The 26,226-nt window shown below is 39.0% G+C and overlaps 1 protein-coding gene across 1 annotated transcript in view; it reads left to right on the forward strand.

The window, feature by feature from the left end:
* Positions 1–26,226, forward strand: part of GALNTL6 (polypeptide N-acetylgalactosaminyltransferase like 6) — a 387,334-nt gene that overhangs the window by 133,986 nt on the left and 227,122 nt on the right. Inside the window, exon 2 of the mRNA XM_026048637.1 lies at positions 12,462–12,570. Coding sequence (XP_025904422.1) covers positions 12,462–12,570 — 109 coding nt within the window. The remainder of the gene's footprint in view (positions 1–12,461; positions 12,571–26,226) is intronic.

Below are 26,226 nucleotides of genomic sequence, written 5' to 3' on the forward strand. Positions count from 1 at the left end.
TGTTGACTCTCAACCTTGCTTTGGTGATAAATGCTATAATCTAGCAAGAGAAACTTGCTCTTTATCTTTGAGTATTTTTGGATACATTGTAGAGGTATTTCTAAGTGTGTTAATACATCATTGTATGGAATTTTTGTTAACTTTTGGACTAGGGTAGTTTTCCTGTTAAATGGATAACGTGCAATAAGAATATGTTGTGTGAGATGCCTTATGTCATTAACACTGGTATTACAGAATTTCYTTTTTAAAAAATTCTCTGGATAGGCCATTCCACTTTCTGTGTTACATAGGGAGGTGTTTGACTTTGTCCTTTTTCCTTAAGCTCTGTAATGGATTGGATTGGATTCTTCCTCACTATCTTTGGTCAGCATCCAAATGCTGACTCCAAGGCTGGTTTTCATTTTGCCACTAGGATTTTTTTTTTTTCTCTTGGTGGTGGAGGAAAGAAATCTCTCCTTCTGTATCTGGGGGAAGGGCTGGTGTGTATGAATATGGTGGAGCAAACAGYGTAAATCACAGAGGGGAGAAAAATCTGCTTGTTTAATCTGCTGTTTTTTGCTTTTCCTAGTCGTTCTTAGATTCTTTACACATTCACATCACCACTGTTTGGTCTTTCAGCTATATGTTTTGGGCATACGGAGTCATTGGTCCAGTGCTACAGGCATTGYACTCTCTAACTGGAGTCTTTGGAGGGAGCAGGGACAACAGCACGTAGCTCCTATTATGCTTTAGTGTTTGTTTACAGACTCTTCCTTTTAAGSTTTGACATCTTTCTTTACAAGTTCTCAGGTTGCCTAATGCAAGGATGCCTATGGACTCTCAGTGCAAATATTACTATGTCAGGAATACRTATGTGAATAGGACTAATTGATGTAGTTCTATTCCTTTGTATTCTATGTGAAAATTTTGCCTGTTAAAGTCTGAATGTGAAGGCTTTGTAAAATGTATTATTAGCACTGCTGCAGTTGTAAACTTTCTAAAATAAGGTTTATTCTCATAGCGCGCTCTGTTCATCTTCTGTATGTTTTGGTTTTATGGTGGTTCTGCGGTTGCGGCCTTTATTAGTCTCTCTGGCTAACTTTCTTTCTCTGTGTATGAACTAAATCACAGCTCTCTGATGTTTCACTTCAGTGTCTTTGTACCTGAGACTTCATTAATGTTTCATATTCATAGAATGAAAACCGAAATTTAATGAGTCCATGTATTCTAATATATATTGAACTGACAATTTAATGTGTTTCCTTCTTGCCTCCTCCCCAGACCCGAGACGTTTTAAAGTTCAGTTTTGTTGAATACAGAAATATCTAGCTAGGAGAAAAAGGGGACTAATAATATTAATCTCTTATAATTGCAACAGTCATCAGTAAAAAGTCAGKTTTTAAAGAATAGCTGCTTCATAGTGCTAGCTGGGATAATATCATTTTCCTCTGTGCCCTCATGGTGGTAATTGTCCTGGTTCTGGGGAGYACTGGCTGTTAAGGGAGCCCCGGCATTTGCCGAGGTAAAGCTGCTGGGGAGCATGAGGATATTAAGCTCAGCCAAGGTAGCGGGCAGGGAATAGGGGTGTTTCCTGTTTCTGCGTGGAGATTTTGCACAGGCAGCGCTGAGACTCTCCGGAGCCCTCAGCCAGAAGGAATGGGGGAAGCCGCTGGGAAGAGCGGCCGGGAGGAGGCCAGGCCTCAGTGCCCTGCGGCTTGGCCTGGTGGTGCCCTCGGGGGAGAGGGCTGTGGAAGCGCCTTGCCTGCCCCACACATGGGGCTGTGGGGCTCAGCCCGTGGGGCTCAGCCCGTGTGGGCTCCTCAGGGTGCCCGCGTTCCCTCCCGCGGTGCAGCACGCGGGAGCGACTCGAGCGCGTGACGCCCGCCCGGGCAGGGCGAGCGGTGCCAGCGTCCYCACGCTCAGCACCGGCATCCGCACAAGCTGGGGGTGCTGTGACAATTAGACTGCATAAATACGCATAAATATGCTTTGCATATGCAGTGGTGGAAGCCTTTACTCATTCATCGACACCTCTTTTGTTTTACTTTTTAGCAAAATTAGCTTCTTCTGTCCCCACAATCATGTTTATTACTTTTAATGTCACTCCTGTCTTTCAAATAAGGGTTTTACATTTAAAAATGGTTCACATAGCTCTAGAGCTATCAACTTAGTGTTTATATACTAGAGGGCGGGAAAAATGTCAGGAAAAGACTGAAGGTCAAATCTTTAAGGCTATATTTGAGTTACAGTAGCTTACCCCGCTCAATGATGTGTAACCTTCAATTCCCACAAAAAGAGTGGGAGACGAGGAATGGGAAATTAAAACTCAGTGTATCAGTCAAAGCTGCTCTTTCACTCTGTTTTAATATGCTATTCACGTCTGGCTGTTGATAAAATTAGATTTAATTAATCACCAGGCTCCGTTTAGTGAAATATACTGAGATTGGTTCTGTAATTGAGAACTATTGGCATAAAATGGAAAGGTCAGCTTAAATGGCATTAGACAGAGAAGATAATCTGTTTGTCCAATTTCAAAGTTTTTGGTTTAGAGGAAAAAAAGGAGGTCATTATTTGAATTTGAAATAGTTCATTAAAACCTCTCGTAAGTTTTCCCTCCTTACACTYGTGTTCCCATTCTCCCACCCTGGGAAGAGCTTCTGTGCATACATGAATTATTTAAATAWGATTTTACCACTGGAGGAAACATCAGAGTTCATTGAAGCAAAACCAGGAGAAGGACGAGACCCGTTCATAAATWCATCATTCCTAATAGTTTCTCTGTTAACTTTAACTGTACCAGTCACGTTGAACTAATCACATTGAACTTACAATTTTATCACTAATCTTAAAAAACCCACAACTAATATTGATTGTCTTAGTCATCTGTAACCATTTCAGTTGATCTCCAGAGTCCTTTCCACCCTCAATGRTTCTGTGATTCACTGAGACTCTTTTGGGTATGCACTTACTAGGCTTGAGATGTTGATAGTCAGTGTCCAAGTAACTGTCAGGTATATTGGGCCATTGTGATGTTTTCCTTCTAATTYACTCCATTCTTCCTTGATATTTCTTTGGCTGCCATTGCCTCTCTCTATCCCACCAGTCTCTCCCAATGCTGCAGGAATTTTTCCTTCATCCTTTCTTGTGTTCTTCCAGCCAAAGTGAAYCTGGCAAGGAGCTCCATCCACTCCAGTGGATTTCATTAGCTTGCCTTTCACTTTGTTCCTCATCTCAGCTTTTCTTTTTTAATTCTTACCATTTGAGAACCATTGACTTGTCTGTATCTTAATGCTTAGAATTGTCTTGCTCATTTTCGAGTACTGCTCTGATGTGCTTAGGATGGCTACCTGACCCTGGTCTGTCTTGCTCATTTGGAGGGCTGGAGCATTGTGCTTGCACTACTCAATAATTCTCAGCAGTTGGGAAATACCGATTTCAACTTGCTGGTTGCTCCTCTGTTAGCCTAATAGATTGTAGTAAGTAACTCGTTCATATGACAAAGTGACTGAAACTGCCGTGCTCCTTACACCTAGGTGATAATGGATGTTTTGGAAATATTAGATGTTAACAGGAATGAGAAACATTGAATTTTACCACCCTGATATATTTTGAGATTAACCTCATTTTCCTTGATATCACTTGATGTATTCAACATGGAGTGAAAGTTAGAATCCATGAACTCTTTTTTACTGATAACTTGTAAAATATGTATTTGTTTAAAATTTTCCATCCTGAATGTCACTGCATACTGCAARCTCTTAACGCATGAATGATATATGCAAGGCAGTATCTGTGCTAAAGAAGTTGCTAGTCCTTTCACATCAGTGCATATTATTAGACACTTCCGCAGTTTGACATGATAAATCTTAACTTCCTACAAGGCAAATGCATCTTTACTGAGTTCTCCTTCACCCGTTGCTCATGTGTTCATCCACTGGGTCAATAGGAAATTGTGATTTTTTTTTTTTTAAACACAGCCAGTATCTGCGTGCTGTCCTTATACATTTTAAGGTTTTTTCAGAACAAGTGAGGAAGGAAATGGGAGTTCTTGTATTCTTCCTCTACTGTTCCTTCATCTGTTAAATGGATTTTTTTTCTTTAATAGATGTACATAGACAGATATCTTTACAAACGAATGTTTTTACTTTGCCTGCTATTTCTTTTCCGGAGTCAAATCCTAGAATAAGCAGATTAAATGTTGAAAACGGATGACAGAATTTCATGATTTGCCTTAATTAGCATTCCATGGTAGTTTCATTTCCAGAAGCAAAATGAGGAGGAGACTGAATATCTTCACCATAGCACCAAAGCTGCAGGTTATAAGTGAAAGAACCAGCAGGCTCTGTTAATTTATGCTTCATCCTTTTAGAGACCGGACCTCAAGATTGCTACCAAACTGAGCTTTTAGGGCTTTGGGAAGACTTGCTTAGGTATGAAAAATATCTGTATCTAGCATCCTAATGCACTATCCAATTGCCAGAGTGGACAGTGTTCTAAATGGTTAAGAAAAATTTCCTGAAGTTTAAGGAAACCTTTTAGCCTGCAATTCCAAGAGGAGCTCAAGGCCCATACTTTTGTCMAGAACTCTTTAGGTTGCTTTAAGGCACCTATCTCTATAGGGCTTRCGCAGGAGACACATACTCTTCTAGAATCAGAGCTGGAGGCTAAGCAGGATTCCCAGTCGCATCTCAAATTGTAACGAAAGTCTACCTGGGCAATTCAGTGGAGCCCTTCGTTTCTGAAATGCAGCCATCTGCATCTCTGCTACTAGTATTTGCACTGGATGAAGGAAGATCTAGCTAGTGAAGTTTGTAAGACAGCTCTAAGCAAATGTAGGCTCATGGAATGAGGTGAATTATGCTGCAAATTCCACTGACTATTTTGATTGCACCTCTGCTGAGTGAGAATAGACTATGAGCTGTCATGTGTATCCGTTGAAGTTTCTCTATAAGGATTCAGAAAAGGGAGATAATTTTTTTTCTTTATACTTGATAGATTATGGAGTTAACTGCGGAAGGATGTTAGAAGCACCAARGGTTCTTGGTTCAAGAATTTAAAGTTCAAAAACATACAAATATGCCTACAAACATGGTTTACAAAACTAGGGGAAGGTTCTATTTAAGGTYGTGTTTTAAAATTAATTTTTAACAGTTAAGATTTACTTACTGTGCAGATGAATTGTTATACCTCCTACGTATTTCAGGATTTAAAGACGTGACTTTTGACAAATGGATAGTATTCCGAAACAAAGACCTCTTGTTCTCATGTGGGACTTATAATTCATTCCTTTGTGTAGCAACTAAACTGGACAGCTGAGGTCCTGCTAAAGCTCCAGACAGCTTCCTCCWACAATACTTTGATCTCCTGAGTTACCAGTCAGTGAAGCGAGGATTCCAAGTACTTCAATTGTCAAAAGCAGTACAAAGAATTGGTAGTACAGTAGTAGTACAAAATGTCAGCGTCCTTCAAGCACCAGGATCCCAGCCTTTGTCATCCCAGCCAGTTTGTTGTCTTGTTCTTCTATTGCCCTTTGCCTTATTTCAGAGATAGGCGGTGAAAGGGAGCAGCAGAATGTGGACAGAGGAGGAATTAATTTTTAAGTCCTTTGGGCCTTCAGATTCTGGTAGGGGTACCCAGCAATGTTTCCAAATTCTTGTGCCTTCAGCCAGTGGGTGAATGTGGGGAGGGAGGACGTGGTTTCCTAGTGGGAAGTTTCAAACAAAATAACATCTCTGCCATGTTTCAGATGCTCRTGGTTAGTTAGTCACAATGGATAATGAAATAAGAGATTATCAGTTAAATTTATTAAAAATGTGGGCTCAAAAGAGAGCTTCAGAAGAGCTTTAAAGGAGGTTAAGGGATAAAAATACTCCTRAGTTTCTGTTTCTTTAGTGGCCTATCTGCCAGATATTGGAGATGAATAATTGAATGAGCTAATTCTTTAAGTTAAAATTCTCTAGTTTTGCTTGTTTKTATTTTTTTGCTTGTTTTAAGTTGTTTGCTGAGGCTTTTTTTTCAGTAGGTTTCATTGATAGTGTTTTTGAACCTGATCAAAACTATTGAACCTGAAACTTTGAACCTGATCCAAACTATTGACATGACAGTGATTACAACATTATATGTGATAAAGCAGTGCCTGTGGTGACTCTTTTCCCATACCATCGTAAACCAGAAAAGAAAAAGTTTAGATTCTGTAGGCAACAGTGACTTCATTGTCTCCACATCATGCGACATAAATCCCTGTGCCACTTTCCAGCCTGTTCCTGCAAACTGTAAGTTTCTGTACAACTGAGTAAAGAAAACACCCTAGTTATGAAAACAGGAAAAATGTACATTGCCAAATGTACATGAACATAGTATTTGCATCTAAACTTGTGGCTTGCTTCTGCCCTTTGGTGCCTTTAGCAGTGCGACTGTCATGCAGCAGTAACAGGTTTAATAGCCGTCTATTAAATTTCACAGGAGCAAAATTCATGGGGAGTTTGGCATTATTGAAATAATGTTATTAAATGCTTTGATTTGGAATTGATGTTATGATCTGACTGGATATTCTAGAAGTAAAAGCACCAAAAGTCTGTTTTAAATGTTTCAAAAAGGAAATAAAAGACCTGGAGTCATTCAGGTGTCAGGGAGCAAAAATCAAGTGCTGCCCTTCTTTTCTTTTTTAATGTGCGGGGCTAATTATTTCTACTAATGTAAATGTCAGTGCAATGAACACTTACTTACGATGGCACAATAAATAAACGGCATAGGAAATTTGAGAGTATGAAGAAATTAATCACGTCCTTGACTGTTTAAACTGGCTGCGAGTCAGTCGGTCATATGGGTTTAGCAACCATTTAGATGCACACTTCTACAAAAAAATGCTTTATAGGATTATTTCTTAAATCTTTTTTTCTTTTTTTTTAATGGGCAGTAATTGCATGCATATGTTTTGACTTTTATATATTAACGTACTGGAGGCTTTCCCGTGGCCCCCTCGGAGCTGTTCCCCACGTGCCCGGCAATGCCGCCGGTTTTGGTGGGTGTCAGGGCTGGTTGGGGTGGCCGGGGCCAGCTCAGGGTGGTTTGTGCCCCCTCCTGTGTAGCATCTGCCCCAGGGGCAGGAGAGGGACCAACACGCAGAGCTCACGCATGTTCGCAATGGGACCGAGGTGCTGCAATACTTGGATTTTGCACATTTCCTCTGAAGCAGTTTGTTTTGCATCAAATGCTGCTTTCTGTTGGTTTTTAACTTTTTTATTTTTCCCTAAAAAAATGTCCTCTGCCAGTCATTGCACCCTGCAGCACACGTCGCTTGCGTTTGGGGCTGRAACAGACCTTGGCTTTGAGTTTGGGTACTGCAGAGCTCATGCTTTGCCTGGGTGGTCTTATCTTAAAATTTAGCACAAACAGCGTGGGGAAAGGGCAGTCTTTTGAAAGGAATAATTCTCGTGACTCTTCTTCCTCCATAGAGCAGACATGGGAAGGCAGGCAGGCACTCTACAAATTCAGAGCTGGCTTATAATAAATATAGTCCGGTATATCCAGCCATCCAGGATTTTCAGAAGTGATTATTAACTTTAGTCTGATCAATGGAAAAATCGAATTGCTCTATGGGTTCAGCTTTTTAATTTTCCTCCCCTCCCTCCCCTCCCTCCCCTCCCTTCCCTTTTTTTTCTTCCTCCTCTTCCTCCTCCTCCTTTTTGGATCTTGCTTGATCCAAGTAGTTGGTGATAGCTTAGAGACCTGAGAGTTATTTTTTGTAAGAAGCTGAGGATGGTAGAAGTGAATGACTTTTTTTTTTTTCCTCACCCTTGTTTGCAAACAGTCTATCAAGTCCCTATTTCAAGAAAAAAGTGCAATCAAGCAGTGTTTGCTCCTGCCCTTTTCTTGAAATATCCCGGAAAGTGTCTAGGGTCGGTGCTTGCCTGGCACAGCCTTCCTTCCCTACGCACATCGCCTGGAGGGCAAGAGCTAGTGCCCTTGTTCTAGGTAATACTTATTATTTCCTAAAACTAATTGAATAGTTGGAAATGATCAGTGTTAATGATGTTTGTGCAGTAGTTGACTGTGCATTGGTGTTCAGTAAAGTAATTCTGGAATTTGACAGTAAATATCCAAAGTGAATCTATAATTACCTCTTCTTTTTTTTCGCTCCCCATTGACATATCATCTTCCTTTGCCTAAATCTCTTCAACTGCCTGCATCCGCAGAGTAAAATTAAAAATAAATGAGTTAGTCAATGAATGCACTCATTTCTGATTTTGAGCTCTGAAATGTCACAACAGAGCAGCTTTTCCCCCCCCCTTCTCTGAGAAATCTGGTAGGCTGTGAGTGAATGAGTGGGGKTTTTTTCATAATTGTGCTACTTTGTGGGCTCATCATATTCTCTGTAATTGAACCAGATGTTGAATCTTCTCTAGAGGAGTACCATCTTCTGAGGCTGTGTCGTACTTTATCAGCCTTGCATCCCAAAAGGCTTGAGGTTAATGTAAAAATCAAATAGTACAGCAGCTGCCGTGTGTAATGTTGCTGTAGGTGGATAATCCCTCTTGGACTGAAACACATAAAGATGTGCAACTCGCAGCTGCACACTAGGTGTAACAAATGGCTGGATATTAAATTATTGCAGGCTCTTTTTGACAGCCAGTCAAAATCCAGCTATTCATGTGCAGAATGACGCTTGCTACTGCAATGGTGCTATGTTGATTTAAAAATTAGCTCTAATGTTCAGCAGACTGAGGGGTATAGAGCCAGCTCTGTTAAGTGAGCAACTTTCAGCAATGTTTTGGAGGATACATGGACCATATATCAGCTAATCAACTCTCCTGATTGCTCATTCCCATACAGTGACATACGTGTAAAGAATGCCATCAATCACAACTGCTTATATGAGAGACTTTTCTTTATCTAGTAAATAATTAGCCACTAATTGGAAGAAGGTAATAAACAGAGGGACTAGACTAGTATGCGTTATATATGTATAGAAGTTTATAGTCAAACTGTTTGTGTTTAGAAGTTGTGTTAAACTTTGTGTTCTACAAAATCGAAATTTGGAATGCAAATTAAAGGAAGCTACGTGGAAGTAGCAGCAGCCTCTGGATGCTGTGGTGKTCCCTTGCAGCAGAGGGCTCTAGCCTGGATGCAACAAAGCTGGTATTTGTTCTGGAAGTAAAAGATGGAGGTTTTTTTTTTTTTTTTTTTTAATAGCATTTTTAAAACATGCTCCAGTAATTCTATGTAAAGGTCTTTTAAAATGTAATTTGTTTACTCATAGGCACTAGTGAAGGGAACAGTTTTCTCAAGTGCTTCTGTATCTTGTTAGGCAATGCAGCAACATCAAAAAGGAAGAAAATTCCTTTAGATGCTGACGAGGGAGACATTCTGTTGAGGAGTTGAGGGCGGCCCTGACTTCTTCAGCGCCCCGGAATTCTCACTGGAAAACTCTGGCTCTTCCCAGCAGTGTGCTGTAGTTGCCAACCTACTGTTTGTAGGAAAAGACTTGACTGTGCTATACTTTAATAGAGGAGTAATAAACAGTCACAAGACTCAAGTTTGTCCTGCTCTTGATAGTTTACTARCCCTGAATTGCCGGGATCGGTGCTTCACGTGGCTGCCGTTCACTTGAGCTGAAGACTGTCTTCCCGTGCCTGACCTTTGAGAGAGCCGGTGCCGTCTTCAGAGTGGATAATTTGGGAATTTGGGATCCAGAATATTGTCTAATTCTGTTGCAGCCTGTGGTGTGGTTCATGCTTCTGATGTCGAGGACCAAGCTGTTAATGTTTCTAGAATGTTAGTACTGTTGGAACACACAAAATATTAAAATTAATTTTAGAGTTCATTTCAAGACCATGAAAAGTTAGATGTTTTGATAATGTGCAATAGTTTAACCTCAATTCTTCAGTTTCAGTTGTTAACCTATAACTCACATAAATATCTCTTTATATGCATAAAATATGCATATATTTAATATATAAAATAAGATCTGTACTTTTAACTTGAAACATCTCTGTAAAGATTGTGAAAATAGATTTTTAGAGCTCCTTCAGCCTTCTCTTGGGACTCCTGAAGAAACATCAGATGCGATGAAGCAAATGATTTCAGTGAAAGAGAAACAGACTTTCATAGCTCCTCTTTAAAGGAAGTGAGAATAGTTACATGAAAAGTTGTAGATAAATATGTCATTTTTCCTTTTAAGCTTGAATCCTTCCTTTTAGACTTAGTAAGCCTCCATGGTATGCATAGTTCCCTAAAGTTTCATGGGAGATATATATATATATATATATATATATATATATATATATATATAAACTAGTGAAATATGATGCCAAGGAGTTAATACGGAATGGATTGCATTTCAGTGATATGTGGCATATGCTGTGCACCCTTAAAATGAAAATGTTGGTCACACCAGCAGAATAAGTCAGGTAATATTCAGTAGTGTGGGGATTAATTGGGCAGCACTGAGAACACCTGGGCATGCCTCGTCTTGCTCTGAGCACCTGAGACCCACAGAAGTACAGGTGGACCCAAGGCAGAGCTTTTCGACACGAGTTTCTGTCATCCAGGATCCGTGGCCTCTTTTGCACTAAGGTAGCCAGCCCTGCCAGGCATTGCTATCTCACTGGGACACTGAATATCTTCCCATTTTGTGCTGCCAGTTGTGTCAAATTGGGACGAGAGGATGGACAAGTCTAGTGCTTGTAAAGTTAATGTATTTCAAATGGGAAGTTCAGAGAATTGCTCTTACAAATGCGTAATTTTCGTAGCGCTTTCACTACTTTGCACAGGGCTGATCAGCTGCTGCTTCCCCAGAAGAGCTTTTGAAGCATGATTTCACATACCCTTTGAACTCACTTAATAACATTTGTATTATGCATTATACATGATCCCTTCTTTTGCACAACTTAATGTTCTAAAACTACAATTAACAGAACTAGAATTTTCATGTTAGTCCTAAGTAGCAATGAATCATTTCTTCACTGCCCTTATGGCATGGTACGGTCAGTCGTTGTGTTTGCTTATTTGTTTGTCAGTATTTCCTCTGCCATTTTATTTTATTTTATTTGCTTGGTTATTGGGAAAAGCTCAATGTTGTCTGAAACACTCCTGTAGTTTTGTGCTATTTCTTTCTGATCTAGATTTTCATTTTACTTTTAATGTTTTGTACTTTACTTTTGATAAAATACTGGCAATTAGCAGCAGGGGAAACAAATGGGAAGTGAAAAAAAAAGTTTGACAATTCCGGAAGGATATCTTTGCTATAGTAGCCGCACGCAGAGATCCAGCTCTGATAGTAACACCATTTAGCAAAACTGCTTCCCTCTTGCAACAGAGATCTTGCAAAAGGATCTGAAAGAATTGCTTTAATTGGCTTTATTTTGTGATCTACTCTCATGTTTAGGGATGTTTGGGTGTTCTTTCGTTCAGAACGTGATATAGCATGAGGAGCAGACTGTCTTAAAACTATGAACTAAAATAGTGATCCTATATGAATTTTTAAAATTGGCCTAATGGCACTTTGGGAAAGATCCCTGTTTATTTTTGGCTAMTCTGTCAATGTGCCATTTGTAGATGGGACTTGGTAGAAACCCTGGCATCTCCTTTCAAAGAGTGTTGAAGCATTTCTTGTCACTTGTCATGCTTGCTCATCRTGATTCATCTTATGTTGCTCTTGGTCTTTGCAAGAATAAGCATTTTAGATGGTACTGGGCGCAAAGGAGGCTTTTTATCACATTTCCTGCTGCACAAGTCTGGCATTTGCCAGGTAGATCTCCAAATAAACCACAAGTTGCTCCAAATTTCTTTAGTTTCCCGTGTCTCCAGAAGGCTTCTGTTGGATATTTTGGCATTTAAGCTACTTGTAGCTTTCCCCAGGAAATCGGAGTATGGAATAGGGAAGTACCCTCACCCCRACGCATGTTCATTCTCTCTCTCGGGCTCTCTCCCCTTACCTCAAAGGCAAATTACAGGATTTGAAAGTGCCTTGAGGAACTCCTATAATATATTTGTGCTGACCCTCTGGTGCAAAGAGCCTGGGCTTGCCTGAGTAAATTAACTTGCCCCTGGCTGTTACAAAAGAAACGAAACTGAAGGAGAACATTAAAATTTCCTGAAAAGCYAGAACTCTATTTTTGGACAAGTTATTGTTTAGGAAAAAAAAATGGGTTACTTCAAGTTGGAGGATGAGGCATTTTTGATACAACTCTTCTGTTTTGGCGGTTCATTAATTCGTTTAACTTCCCTAAGCTCCTTGCCAAGCAGTCACAGCAAGACATTTCTATAAAGAGAAATGTTAAGCGTGAGGTGTTTGACATATTCCTATTATTTAGTCAAGAAATATATGCATCATTTTCTTGCAATATTTAGATCAATACCTTCAATTTCCACAAACAAGCTTCAATATTTGCACTGGAGTTTTGCTCACTTGTGTCATCTTATAAATGTTGCTCTGTTATGCTACAAACCATACATACATATTTATTTTTTTTTTTTAACAGACACTTCCATTGGGGATGGGAGATGGACAGCTCTTTACCTGGACAGATGGCTTGAAAAGGAAGGACTGGCATGATTATGAAAGCATTCAGAAAGATGCTATGCGTTCAGGTATACTGAAGTTCAGAGCAAATTTAAATTTGTTACTCATTCTTTTTCCGCACGATTTTTTTTCCCTATCGTCACACAAAGCATTCGTGGCTATTGTAATGTCTCCTAATGTTCTGAAGTGAGGGGGTCATACTAAACACAAAATGCCTAAACACATTAATAGCTATATATTGTATATTATAACATATTTGAAATGGCAAAATATCTTCTCACGTATTTTTCATTTTGTGATCAGTTCTTATCTTGTAACCTGATGTAAGGAAAAGTGCTAGTTTAAAAAAGCGGGGGTATGTTAATGGTGAAGCTCTGCTGTCCTTAGAYTGATGGATAAAATCCAAACCTAATGGCTGTAAGTTTCGAAAATATCTAAGGTTATATTAGGGACAATTTAGACCATRTAACTATTGTCCAATTCCTGTCCTCAAGTCTTGTCTACCCTAAAGCTACTTTACTTCAGTCTGACAGTCCAAAATTATTTGGAAGTGGGAGCAAATTCTATTTACAGATGCATTAAGGAATGCTTTGTTGCAGTGAGTAGTGGAATTTCAATATAATAGCTACTCAGGTATACTTAAATAATGAAATTAACTGCAAGAAAATTTTCTTCCTGTCCTTCATGTCATATGTTTGCAGTCTTCCCTTTCTCATGCTTATGTTCAGATTTGAGTCTTTCTCTTCTGATTTGTAACTATTCAGCAAAAGAATTAAATTAAAAGGAAGGAAGGGAAACAGCAGTCAAATTGCACTTGAATCAGTGTCTGAAAGTCATTATTTTACAAAGGCCAATCTACTGTTGTAAAATAAATTATGCTGTCTCGATCCAAATGTCAGAAGACAGTCAACACCTCCCCAATATGCTTCTGCAGCTGAATTCAGTTGACAGTTTCATAATACTTGTTAAGTACTTAATTTTGCAAGGTTCTGAAACAGTAAAATATGTCAAGTGCAGGTAATTTTTATAAATTTATTTCTCTGCTGAATTTATCCCTTTCTCTTTTGAATCTTTTAGGCCACCGATCAAAAAAGCCTCTTCCTTCCTTCCTTCCTTCCTTCCTTCCCGTGTGTTCTGAGGGGTTGGCAAAAGCAGGGGGGGGTGGATGAAATTATGCCAAGCAATTTAGGATGAAATTATCCCAAGCAATTTAGGAGTTGTCAGATCAATGTTGATTTTATTCTCAGTCACTAAGTGTTGGATGTCGGATGGGTAAGAGAGAATCCACAAAGCGAGGGTGGAATGTGCATAGGCGGGAGTATCCCAAGCTTGCTGGTTAGAAGGGAATGCCTGAGAGGGGACGCACAGTGATCTTTTGGAAATGCACTTGTGATTACACTGTGATATGTAATATAGATCCAATATATTTTGGAAAATAAACAATAATATTTAATCTTACCTGAAGGCTTGCTGTGCCGGTGTAATAGTACTGTGTTCTGGACTATGGAGTCCCTGGAGTTATTAGCAAACAATATTTTGTGCCTCTCTCTTTCCTAGTCCTACTCCTGATATCATGACTGTGGTAGTGTGCCCTAATGTATATGGCCATTTTTTTTCCAGTAAGCTTCTATTCTTATAAATAATAATAAATTATACTGACTTATTTATGTTTTTATTGGCTTCCTTGTGATAGTGCCTGCTGAATTTGGGCATCTAAGAAATCTTTTTAAYGATTTCTGTGAAAGTAGTAGTCATTATTATTCATTAGGCTAACTTTTAATGATTTCTTTTTTGCTTGGAAAAACACAATATAATAATGGAAAAGCAAAGCAAGAGTATTTCAGTGCCCTTTTGGGGGGATGTATAGTATAATTTCTGTCCCTGATAACAGAACAGAATAGAGCTGAAATAAACTTCTGGCCAAAAATTGCCTAGAGAGTAAGTGCTATAATCCAAAGACATGGAAATAACAGTAATGAAAGGCCTTCTCAGGAGACTACAGAGAAAGAAAAAGGCAAATTAGAAAAGATCATTTTAGAATTTAGTTTATCTGTTTTTTTCTGTAAATAATATGGTTTCCTAAGTAGTGGAAATGTGAATTTCATAAATGTAATGAGGGAGAGATGCTAGTTTTCTTTTGCAAGAGTGGTGAGAGTTCTTCTACAAGGCCAAATGTTTTGACTCTCTCTTAGCTTCACCACACCAAAACTGATGCTCCTTAGTTGGAGTGGTCTTTCCGCCAGGAAAACAGTCGGCCCTCAACAAGCTAAACAGATAAGCTCTTCACAAGAAAAAACGGAAAGGAAGTATTCTTTCTCTTTATATTGAGTATTCTGCATCATCCATGTCTTAGTTCTGACCTGCCATGTAGTCTGGCATAAAAATGCTAATACAAGCTCATACTAATCTGTCAATAGATTGTTTGTCTCAAATTCAAGTCATAATCCAATATGTATTTGTGCTGTTTCTAACATTAACTCAAATTCTGTTTGCTTGGTCATAGTACTTGAGAAAGATCTTAAGACTGGACTGGCAAGGCCTTATATGTAAAAGCTCCTGATGTAGCAGAAAACATAAATAAAATTCAGGGGCTCTTGCTGAGTCTTCACTAACTGGTGCTAGTTTTTYACCTGATCACGGAAATTTGAAATTTGCTGGTGACAAACAGTCCTCACAAGCCACTTTCTTCTAGGAATTATTTGCCGATGCTTGGTTTGGGCGGAAAATGCCCTTGTCTGATTTCTACCTGAAGAAACCAAGGGAGCTTGTCTCTAATGAGACACTGAAATATATTCATGATGTATTTTTCTCAGGAGGAGATGTTTTCTTTTGGAAAATACTTATTCCTGGAAGAAATATGTTTTTGATGTGATCTTAGATTGAAAGTAAGAAATCTACACGATATTGGCAAAAGAAGGGTTCAATAAGTCAATGTAGCTCAYGTCTCCAACTTTTTTAAAAGCATTATGTCTTTGTTAACACGCAGAAAAATGTCCTACGTTAAGAAGGATATCACGTTGAAAACATCAGAAAGCTTTGTGTTTTTCCAAGAAGTTATAAGTTTCTTTTTGTTTCAAAGGACTGGGTTAGAACTTTATTTTAGAAATTATACGAAGCGAGTAAAAGATGCCCAAAGTAAAAAGACTTTTTTCTTTGCCAGGCAAACAGAAAATCAATTATTCACTTGTGCCTGCTACCGACCTAACATGTACAGAGATGCTGAGACTCGCCAGGCAGTCAGGCAGCACGGGGGTGAAACTGGTCCAGTTGATGGAGAGCTSAGTCTTGCTATGCTGGAGCAGATTTCCCCGTAGCATTCTTTACTGATAAAGACTGTAAAAGAAAACAAAAGAAACAAACAGGCCTGAGACACCAGACTGAAAATAACAGTGCTGGCTTGTGTGTACTTTAGGTAAAGTTSTTCTAACTTGGCTAAGTTCTAAGCCAACTTGTTCAAAGTTGGCTAGTGAAGGTGCACTTCTCTTCTGCATGTGTTAACCAACAGCAAGGGTAAACCAGCTGATCTGTGGTCGTTTCTTCTGCTATTGGAAGAAAAGGCTTCGTGGATGCACTGTCCATGTAGGAAATTCATTATTGGCTTTTTTTTTTTTTTCCCCTAGATACTGTAATAACCTTTCCTATMGGTAGATTTTCATCTTGTGCCTATTGCCGTTGTATCCCATATTTCAAAATTTTCTGACTGGAAGCTCAATATAATTATTTGACCTCTAATTTTCTGTAGAATGATTTTGGCAATTGTTTATATTTCACATACTGTACAAATATGAAAGTTTTGTAAACTTTCATGTTTAGTGTTGCTTTTGCATGAAGAGTTAGTAAAAGCATTGGAATTTCATTGGAATTATTTTGTAGTTTTGCTTGCACTGTATCTCTTCATTTTTATGCAGTTACAATATATTTCAGTCTTTTTCAATGGAAATAAGATTTCCAAAGCATTTCTAAGAATTTTAGTTGCTTAATTTTCACATGAGAATGCAAGGAGGGAATCTCCTTGCATGATTTTTATGCTGATGATAGAGCATAGAAGCAGCCAATTATTTGCCAGTTATCCAAACCCTAATCTCCTCAAGTTTAGAAAGGGACATTTAATGTTTCATATTAAATAACGCRGAATAGGACAGAATAGACTATGTGAAACCAAAATTATTTCATTTAGTCATCCCAATCACATACATTTTTCTCTGAATATTACTATTTCATTACCTGAAAACCAGTGATTATAAGAGAGAGGAATGTGAAAGATTAGCCTAAAAAGTCATTCCTGACTAAGCAGTCTTGGTAGACTGTTTTGTTAGCAGGGAAAAATAGAAATTTAATTGCTTCCATTTTCTGAAATAATGCTACAAGTCAGTCAGTCATACTACTGTGAAGGGAGAGTGAACAGAATAAGCTTATCCAGGAAGCTGACTTCCTTGCAGCTGATATGTCGTGGTGTCTATTTGACAAGATACGAGCATTTAAACTAAGAGCAGTTCCTATTAATTTGTTGTCTTGTAGGAACCCAACTGAGAAGTAGATGACATGTCTTGATGAAGAATATGCGCAATTTACATCAAAAAAAAGAAACTGTAAACAAATGCAAATTTTACATCTGTCATCATTTTGTTTAGGCAAATAGTAAACATTCTTATCTGTGTTTTGGGAGCATTATTGTCTTCAGCTCTGAGGTGTAAGTGCACCCTAGGTATACACAGCTACACAACTTTATTTATTCTTAGCAGCCTAGCTAGCTACTGGTGTAAATTTGCCTGAATCTCTGCATAGAGATCCTGGATGGGTCATCTGCCCAGGTGCTGAAGTCATAATGTCGCCATTTGTTTGTTATTGACTTGACAATTCTCTTCGTTTTATCAGTTTATCGAGTTTCCTAGTTTCTTCCTGGTGCCAAGTGGGCCCTACTTCAAAAGCATCCTTGAGGAGACCTAGGCTTTCTGTGGATTCCTAGGCTATCTCTGAATCCTGGGTAGTGAGATTCTGAGGCCTAGGGAATCAGTGAATTCCTGTGTTCCTCCGTTTTTGAAAATTATTCTATTTCAGTCCATCAAAAGAGCTCAACGATATGTGCTCATCATTATGAGTGGCGTTAACGATGAATTAAAGTCCTTCTGTAAAAGGAGTGATTCAAATATTTAATTCTTAGGCTTTAAAAGAAACACAGATTGAACATTTATACTTGAACATGGTGCTATTTCTGATATGAAAAGCTCTTTTTAACTACAAGTGATATCTTGATAGCGTTTTCTGTCAAAAAAAAAAAAAAAACTGCAAAGGGGAAACGGGAGGAACAGAAAAATAGAACTTTCTGCTGAGCAGAACTAATGGGAAAACAAAAAATAAGGTTTCATTTCAGAGTACTTTTTGACCAGCTCTGCCCATAAAAGTAAAAGCAAATGAGGTAGAAATATCTCATGTTCCTTCATAGAACACGTTCTTTCACTAATAATGCCTCTTTTTTACCACTGCCTTGCAGTGTTTTGTAGATGTTTAGCAGTGCTTTTGACTGCTTGCCTATACGCCAAATGATTATGTTCTATGAGAGTCACAGAAAATTCAGTGTAATTGAAAGCTAATTTCTGAGAGAATGGCAACTGCTGAACAGCTGTGTTCATAGCACTAAACATTTTTTTTAGATCTTTGTTTTTGAAAGAAATTGTCTCAGAAATTGGTCAAGTGACTTAAAAATATTGACGGGTTTTTTTTTTTGATGTTTGACTACTGAGCCATTTTATTACAGTGTGCAAATAAGATCTCACAGGAAAAACCTCTTAGAATAAACTGTATCACCTGGTTCTCCTCACAGTTCTTGTGCCATTTGCACAGTCTTTGCTTTTATTTATTTAAATAGCAAGTGGAGGGAAGAAATTAAAGTTGTAATTCTTTCCGGTGTACTCTTTACCTCTCTACTCCTTCAAAATATTACTTTGACTGAGAGAAAGGCCATTTAAATATGTTAGACCTTTACATGTCAGAGTGGGCTCATGTCATACAAATTAGTTTTCCGGAGGTGAATCGCTAAAAAAGTCTAGTAAGATGTTTCTCATCTAGAACCAGATAGGCCACACAGGCAAATGGCAACAGTTTTTACGTGTGTGTATATATATATACATATATATGTGTGTGTGTGTGTGTGTGTATATATATATATATGTCAGTCTCTTTGTAGACACCTGGTTAATGTCTTTGAAATTGTGGTGATAGTTGACAGATACTTGCTGCAAGACTAATTTACTCTTACAACCTGTTTGTATTTTAAAATAATAGCTAAAAGGAATTTCAGTTTGCCTGGGCTCTTGGTTCTGTTTTACACACATTGCCCATATGTTTTGGGAACTTGGGCCAATGTATGCAAAGCTACTGATGCTCGCAGCTGCTCTTTGCACTGCTGTTCCGGAGAGACCTCCAAAAGGTGAAACCCATCCTGAAGCCTGGTGTGTAAAGCAGGGAAGGAAGAGTCTCCAGGGATGAAGTTATCCAAGCTGATTCCATCACCCTCCAGGGTCTGCTTTCCTGCTCTCTCAAAAGAGAAACTTCTTGCCTCATCAAAGGCAAAAGTGTGTTCTGGGTATCAAATCCTTTGAGTCATTCTCCAAGAACTCTTTAGTTGAGAGACTAATTCAATATTGTCACACAAAAATTAAGCCTTTAAATGAATAACATCTTCATTGGTTTTCTTCTGTTTTGTTCTAGCTCTTATTAAAGCAGTTATACTGGGCAAAACTCCAAACTTCTGATGCTTCAGAAGGAAGGGTGAAAGCTGTGAGCTGTTAAGGTTCTAAAGGGCAGGTATTTTAATTAGCTCTTACTAACCGATAGGTTAAGCAGCTTGCTACCATAACTGCCACTGCAGCTAGGCATTTAAATGACTTTTTCCTCACCTTGTTTGTACAACCATCAACTTTTTAGTGTTGGTGGCAAACTATCATAGAGGGTGGAGTTTTTTGTTTAGTTTTTTTTTCTCCTTGTTTCTGAGTATTTTGAACTTGTACATAGAAGTCCAGAGCCTTGACTGTTTTTTTGTCAATGTCATATGCTTAAATAGCAAGTTTTGGTTTTAAATTTTATTTAGTGGCTAATAGTGATGCATCTCAAAAATGCTAATAAAGGAAAACGAGGGTATAATTTGGCTATACTTTTAGCTAACTGGCACAGCTCAGTTGAGGTATTTGAAGGAAGGTTAGTCCTATAGTTGTAAGAACTGAATTCAAGAGCTAAACCTGTCGAGAAGGTCCTGCAGTCAGAATCCCTGAGGGCAGCGTCTCACTAACACCTTGGTCAAGAGCAATTCAGGGGTTTTATTTAGAGGTTTTTTATTTGCTTGCTTTGCTTTGAAAAAGGAAAGAAGCAGACTGGAAGGTTTCTCATTGCTTAATGCAAAACTTCAATGTTACGTGTAGGAATTTTATTTATATGCTTATTTGAGGAAAAACTCTTAAAGACATTCTATTGAAGGGCAGCTAGGCTGAACTTCATATATTTTTGCATGCCATCAGGCTGATGAGGTACTGCAAAGGAAGTGAGCTCATTACTAGTGGTTTCTGCCAGCTTCAAGTCTGCTTTTAGGGACAGCATAATGAATTTTGGAAAATGTATTCTGAACATATGAGTAAAACCCAAAAGAATCGAGAGTCAGTAATTAGAGTGGTTTTATCTTSATATATTGAAATTGGAAAAAAATTTCAAGGTGCTCAAATTTTATACTGAAAGTCTTCCTCAATTTGTAACATAAAGTCTTATTACATTTTAAACCCTCCATGGCAGTTTCTCTCAACTGTGGCTATAGTTTTTCAGTATAACTGATTTTCTTTTAAAATATATATGTTTTCCTTTCTGYGGCTGCCTACTTGCAAAGCAGCCAGGGTATGGATTCTGCTTTCTTTTATAGGAAAGCTGTTAACGCTGACAAATGTTATTGTTATTTAGTATGCTGGGGMAGCAAATAGTCATTTTTCTAAAGCACGTCCTGTGGTAATGGTCTGTTACTGGTTTAGCTTCTTTTGTTCATCCAGTACTTAAAAAAGTACTTTCAGTATATGAAGAAACCCTTATGGATCAAAACCGTACACAGGAGCATATAAACATTTTTGCCAACTCTGCTTTTCTCAGCTACAGAATCATTGCCTTTTATCCCTTTCTAAAGGAGAGGAGAAGCATTTGTTGTGGCACTGAAACAGCTTCCTTATGAGCTTATCATTGTGAAATGAAGGGGCAGATCTGAGATAATTTGACATTTGTTATTGTTGCCCTATCCAAAATCAACATGCAAAGAATGCCTCATTGGGAGAGTCCAGACTTAAGGACTACGTGGTGGTTTTCCCTTTAATTTGGAAAAATTCTAGTCACCTAGTGCTGAGGGCGGCCCAAGAGCTAATTCATCTGAGCAACTAAATATCTGTCTCATGTGAAACCTGACAGTGAGCCAGACAGTTTGGGCTGGTGCACAGCGATTCCCCTGAGGTGTATGAACTCAGAATTGCCTGAACAGTGTTGACACTTCAAGCATTGCAGCTTTTGTAATTTTATTCTTAGATTACAGATGTTGGAGGGAAGAGGTAGCTGCTGTTCACTTCATTATTATTTATCGTTCAATTGATTTAGTAGCACAGTTGCCAGACTGTTAAGTGTGCATCTCTGTGTGGTATAAAAGCTGCTTTTGGGAGAGGAATAGGTATCATAGAGAACTAGAAATGATACTACTGCTCACATTGATCTGCTTGATACAATACACTGCACGCTACAATTCTTCTGATCAGGTGCTTCAATTAAAATGCACCTCATGCAGTGTGCTCCCCCAGAAAGCAGGCGAGCCAGATTCAACCCCATTGAACCCGCCTCGGTTCAATGCCATTTCAGTGCCTCTCTGTCATGAAGGACGTAGAGTTTCTCAAAGGAGGCTGGAAGAAGGAGCATCAAGAGGAAGTATCGGACACTTTTTCTTGGAAGTTTCCCCCTGTCCCTTTCCCAAAGTTGCAACTCATGAGACCATCCCTCCCATCACTCTCAGAGAAGAGCTGAGCTCCCTTTCATTAAGAGGAGTCATTAAAGGATTATTCCTTTATGATAACGGCCAATGATAGTTTAATGTAAATAATCTATTAAACCTCCTTCCAGCAGAACACTGTAGTTACCAGGCTGAAACACTCATAATTTTTCTTTTTGATCATGAGTCGCTCTCCTCTTCTGTTCTGCTACATGTGTCGTCATCGGAGTGTCTGACTGCATAYGCACTGCAGATAGGGACTTTTGGAATATCGGATAGTGACTGTTAGATGTTAAGAATAAACTTGTGGACTTGAAAACATGAATTTGTTTTAAGTAGTTAATATATTCCTTGTTATTACTCAAAGACATGATGTCGAACATTAATCAAGAATAATTTTCTGCTTAATTATCTGCTCAGCTTTAGTAGAAATTAGAAGATGTAGTGGTAGCATGTGTCAGAATCCTGATGTTTATCAATTTAATACTTCTGTGCATAGAAGCAGGGAAACTGTCTGGTGGGAACTGCACTATACACTAGCAATGAAAATATACATCTAGTGTCCTTGAAATCTGTGTTTAGGAGCATGCTTGCTGGGGAATTATATGTCTGTATGTCTAATACGTCACTCCTAAACTAYAGCACTTGTAATTATTATCGAAGATACAACAGTAAATTTTTTATTCAGTATTTTAAAGTATTGAACTTATTGAGCTTTGACATTGCTTCTAATTCTTTCTCCATGGTGATAAGGAAAAGAACACATGATTGATCATGGCAATGAGTGCAATCTGCTTCTGTTTATCATTGGTGGTTAAATTATAAATAGCTATATTGCCCTGCCAAGTGCTATTTGAAAGGCCCAGTTTTCCAAATTAACGTAATCATAAAATGCATTTTCTTTTTGCGTATAATTCTATTTACTTGGAAGAGTTTTGTGTTTATTAATTGCCTCAATATAGCARTCTGCTTGCAGGATGAGGACAGTTGGGGCTGTAGAGAGTTACAATAAACTCTCATTTTTATCTGATGGGATGAATTATGGGTTAAAGTTTTGTTTGCTTCTCACGTTACTCTGGAACTACTTCACAGGCTTAGAAAGTCTATGGTAGTAGATTGTTAAATGTCTAAAGACAGGCAGATATTCCTTTAATTTACTAATTGCTTCTGATCTGCCAGTTAATTACTCCTCCAAATCCAGGTTGGTGTTTACAGAAATTGGTCACAAAATTTATTTCTGTGCAGCACTGACAYATTTTCAAAACCTTACATTCCTCTATTTCTCTTGGAGCACTCAGTAAGATTAATAATCCTGTATCTTTCCGTTGACACCGAAGTCTGAATGCCAATAACAGGATCAAATCCAATAGGAGTTTTGAAATTAAGCTGGTGCTGGGGTACTGACATAGCTGGAAATAAGCAGAGGGCAAGAGGACTATGTTAAGTGCATGGCCTGAGCCATTGGAAGCCACTTTGTGTTTTCAAAGGCCCTTGCAGTGTTGCTTTGAACTGTTTCAGAGATTTTAGTACTGGAGGAAATATAGTGAGATTTAAATTATTAGATTAAGCAACTGTGAAAACAATTTCTATAATTTAATGTGTTGAATGCAAAGATGGCTCTGGAATAATTATAGTATCTTTGCATTGTTGAGGAAGGATAGTCTGTTTATTTAACTAGAAAATTAAGTGGATACTCAGCTGCAGTGTCTTAATAAACKAATTATCTGGAGACTAAGGCACTATATTTTGTAATGCTGTACCTCCCTGTGGCCCTGAATAAGCACAAAAATGCTTATTTTATTCATGACCCAGGGGATTTGTCCTCATGTCCCTGAATTTGCAGACTGTKCTTGCTTACAAGCACTCTCCTTGGCTTTCAAGAGCCCTGCTCCTGAATCACTGCATTAGGAATCAGCTSTTCCTGGCCCTGCCTCAAACTTCAACTGGGAGCTTGTGCCATTTCCACATGTAAGAATGGATGCAGATTGTAGCCACATCCCCAAGTGCTCCCCAGGGTTGAGCTCTTGCATGAGGGCTGTTGCTCCGTGGCACACGCACCTTGCAGGGCTGCCTTTCGTGAAACACTCACAGCCTCACACCGTGGGGTGATGCCTAGCTGAGGAGTCACWAAGCCATCTTCTTTGCGCACCAGCCACTAAACCAGCTTCTGGAGCTAGTTTAGGCTGAAATCAAGAAAAACAGAAACTCAAAGAAATGAAGAGCTCATAGTAATAGACCTGTTGTGCTGCCCATACTCATGATTTTTCTGTGCTAGTATTAAACAGCATACACCTAGAACACATCTTCAAAGGCAGGGGGGCAAGGGAAGGCTGTTAGCAGTTGATCATTTTGTGTTTGTGGGCTTCTGAAAGCTGAACCTCTACAACTGTAGTTTTGCATTAAGTTAATGGAACTGTTTAGTTCCTGGATGTCCCATGTCAGTAACAGTTCTGTTTGAGCTTTTGCCAGAGATCAACTCAGACACGTGTATTCATTTTGGTAGATGCCTGGTCCTAGAGTGTATTAAAATGCTTTTCTTGAGACAGTTTGTGAGAATTCCTCTATTTGAACAGTGAAACAAGCCGCTCTGGACTTCTGGAATTTCTTCATATAATCCGGTTACGCAGCAGAWCCTTTTTTTTCCCCTTGCGGATCATTCGGTTATTAAGCAACCTGCGACTCCTTTTCTGTGGCTGAGATGAGCTCCGTTTCCCACACGGCTGCTCCCTCAGTGCCTGCACAGCCTGGCTCCGAGGAACGGGCCGCCGCCAGCCTGGTCCAACGCTGCGTGCCCGAAGCGCCCGGGGGGCTGTGGCAGGCCTGATGAGGAGCTGGGCAGAGGAGGAGATGTGCAAGGCGTCTTTTTTTTTTTCAGCTTTTTCTTTTTTTTTAAACTAGAATTATTAAAGGGAGAGAAGGGCCGGACTCAGCCCTTTACCTTTCCAAGTTGTGGCAGTGCTTGCAGCAAGCATCCCAAGGCACAGGTACTTGTTAAAGAAATACTGCTACTTGTTTTTGTGAGGAGCCTTCAGACAAGGCGCTTTGCACAGCTAGTGTCCTGTAGTGCTCGTGCTGGCCTGCAACTGTGCGGTGCTTTAAAGCCCATCACGAGGTGAGGCGGGCTCTGTGTGCACTTGCTTCTGCCCTGCCCTGCACTGCCTGCCTGGAAATGCTTAAGCTGCATTTTTAATGCCTCCCGTGAACAGCTATGCTTGTTGGCAACTGAGCTGTAAGCAAAGCTGCTTTCAGCTCAACTGTTTGCTGTAAATAATCATCTTAAAGCCAAGCAGGACAACCTGTTTCCAGAGGGATGTGGATCTCTGCTGCCTGCGTGCTGGGTGTATGGGATCCCTGGCACATCAATTGACCGGTAGCTTAAAAAGGCAAAACTCTGATCCGACCTTCTGTAGAGCACAGGCAGTAAGACTTGGGAATTAATTATTGATTGAGGCAGGATACGTGTTGAAGAGACAGCACACTGTCTTGATTTGAAAGGGCAATAGTAAAATGAGTGCTATACAAGCTACCTTAAACAGAGATAGACTTGTTCCAGTTGTAAGGTGGACCCTGCTCCTTTTGGGCTAGACACAACTGCCAGCAACAGGGGTCGGGCTGCAGTTTTAAGTGATGCAGATACCTGGGAGAACTGAGCTCTAGAGCTAATCCTTGGTTCTTGCCAATACCTTCACTCAGCAAACAAGGAATTAACCATTATAAGCGAGTGTGTTTACCTTTAATAAACAGTCTACAGGGGCAGAGGCAGAAATTAGGATGTTGCATTAGCTAAACAGTCTACAGGGGCAGAGGCAGAAATTAGGATGTTGCATTAGCATGGTCACCCACCTCAGGACTATTTTCCTCTTGGAAATTTTGTTTAATACAAATAGAAAGCTCTATTATTATATATGTATATTATTATATACTTATATTTACTCTCATTTAACAATGTATTGTTCCAAGTTTTAATTGACAGCAGTTTTATTTTTCTCAGTGGCACAAGTAAGATGTGATTCCAGCTGTCTCTGTAGTGCTATGGAACAACCTYTTATATTCCCTTAGACCTTGACATATTATCTATGTAATAGATAATTAAAAATACCATAAAACTTACAGCTATGGTTTTTTAAGCTATTAGGCAGAGTAGCAAAAGTAAAAATGATAGGCCTTTTTGATCCCAATTTCATTGATTTGAAATCGATAAAACTGCTTGCCTGTAAATTAGGCTCATAAGGTTTTTATAACAAGTAGGATACACTGAGAACACTGGGAAAAGTGCGACAGAACTGTGATAAATATATTTTAGTTTCTACAGAAGTCAATATATTGGAGTTTCTCCTGAATCTTGCTGACTTTGAGGAAAAATATAATCTTAGCAATTTATCCCCCATTCTCCTCCTGTTTCTCTTAGAGATCATGGAAAATTAAGACTCATCAGCCTCACTAGATAACTGAAGGTGCATAGAGGCAGGGAGACATGTATGTCTCTCCTTGACTGTTCATGGCTCCACAGCTCTTCGGAACACCTACTCCRTAGTTTTTTCTTTTTTCTCCTAGCAATAAAAGCCATAATATGCATCAACATTTATGTATGTTTATATTTACATATATGTATGTGTGTGTGTTCATATGCATTTTTTCCTCTGGGTAGCCCTGCTTKAGAAAAAGGCATGTGCAATTCTAAGTTTGTCATCCTAGAGCAAGCGAGTAAAGTAGTTTCCATCATGCA

This window comes from Nothoprocta perdicaria, unplaced genomic scaffold (assembly GCF_003342845.1).
Source record: "Nothoprocta perdicaria isolate Ctin4 unplaced genomic scaffold, notPer1 scaffold_56, whole genome shotgun sequence".
NCBI classification, from domain to species: Eukaryota; Metazoa; Chordata; class Aves; order Tinamiformes; family Tinamidae; genus Nothoprocta; species Nothoprocta perdicaria.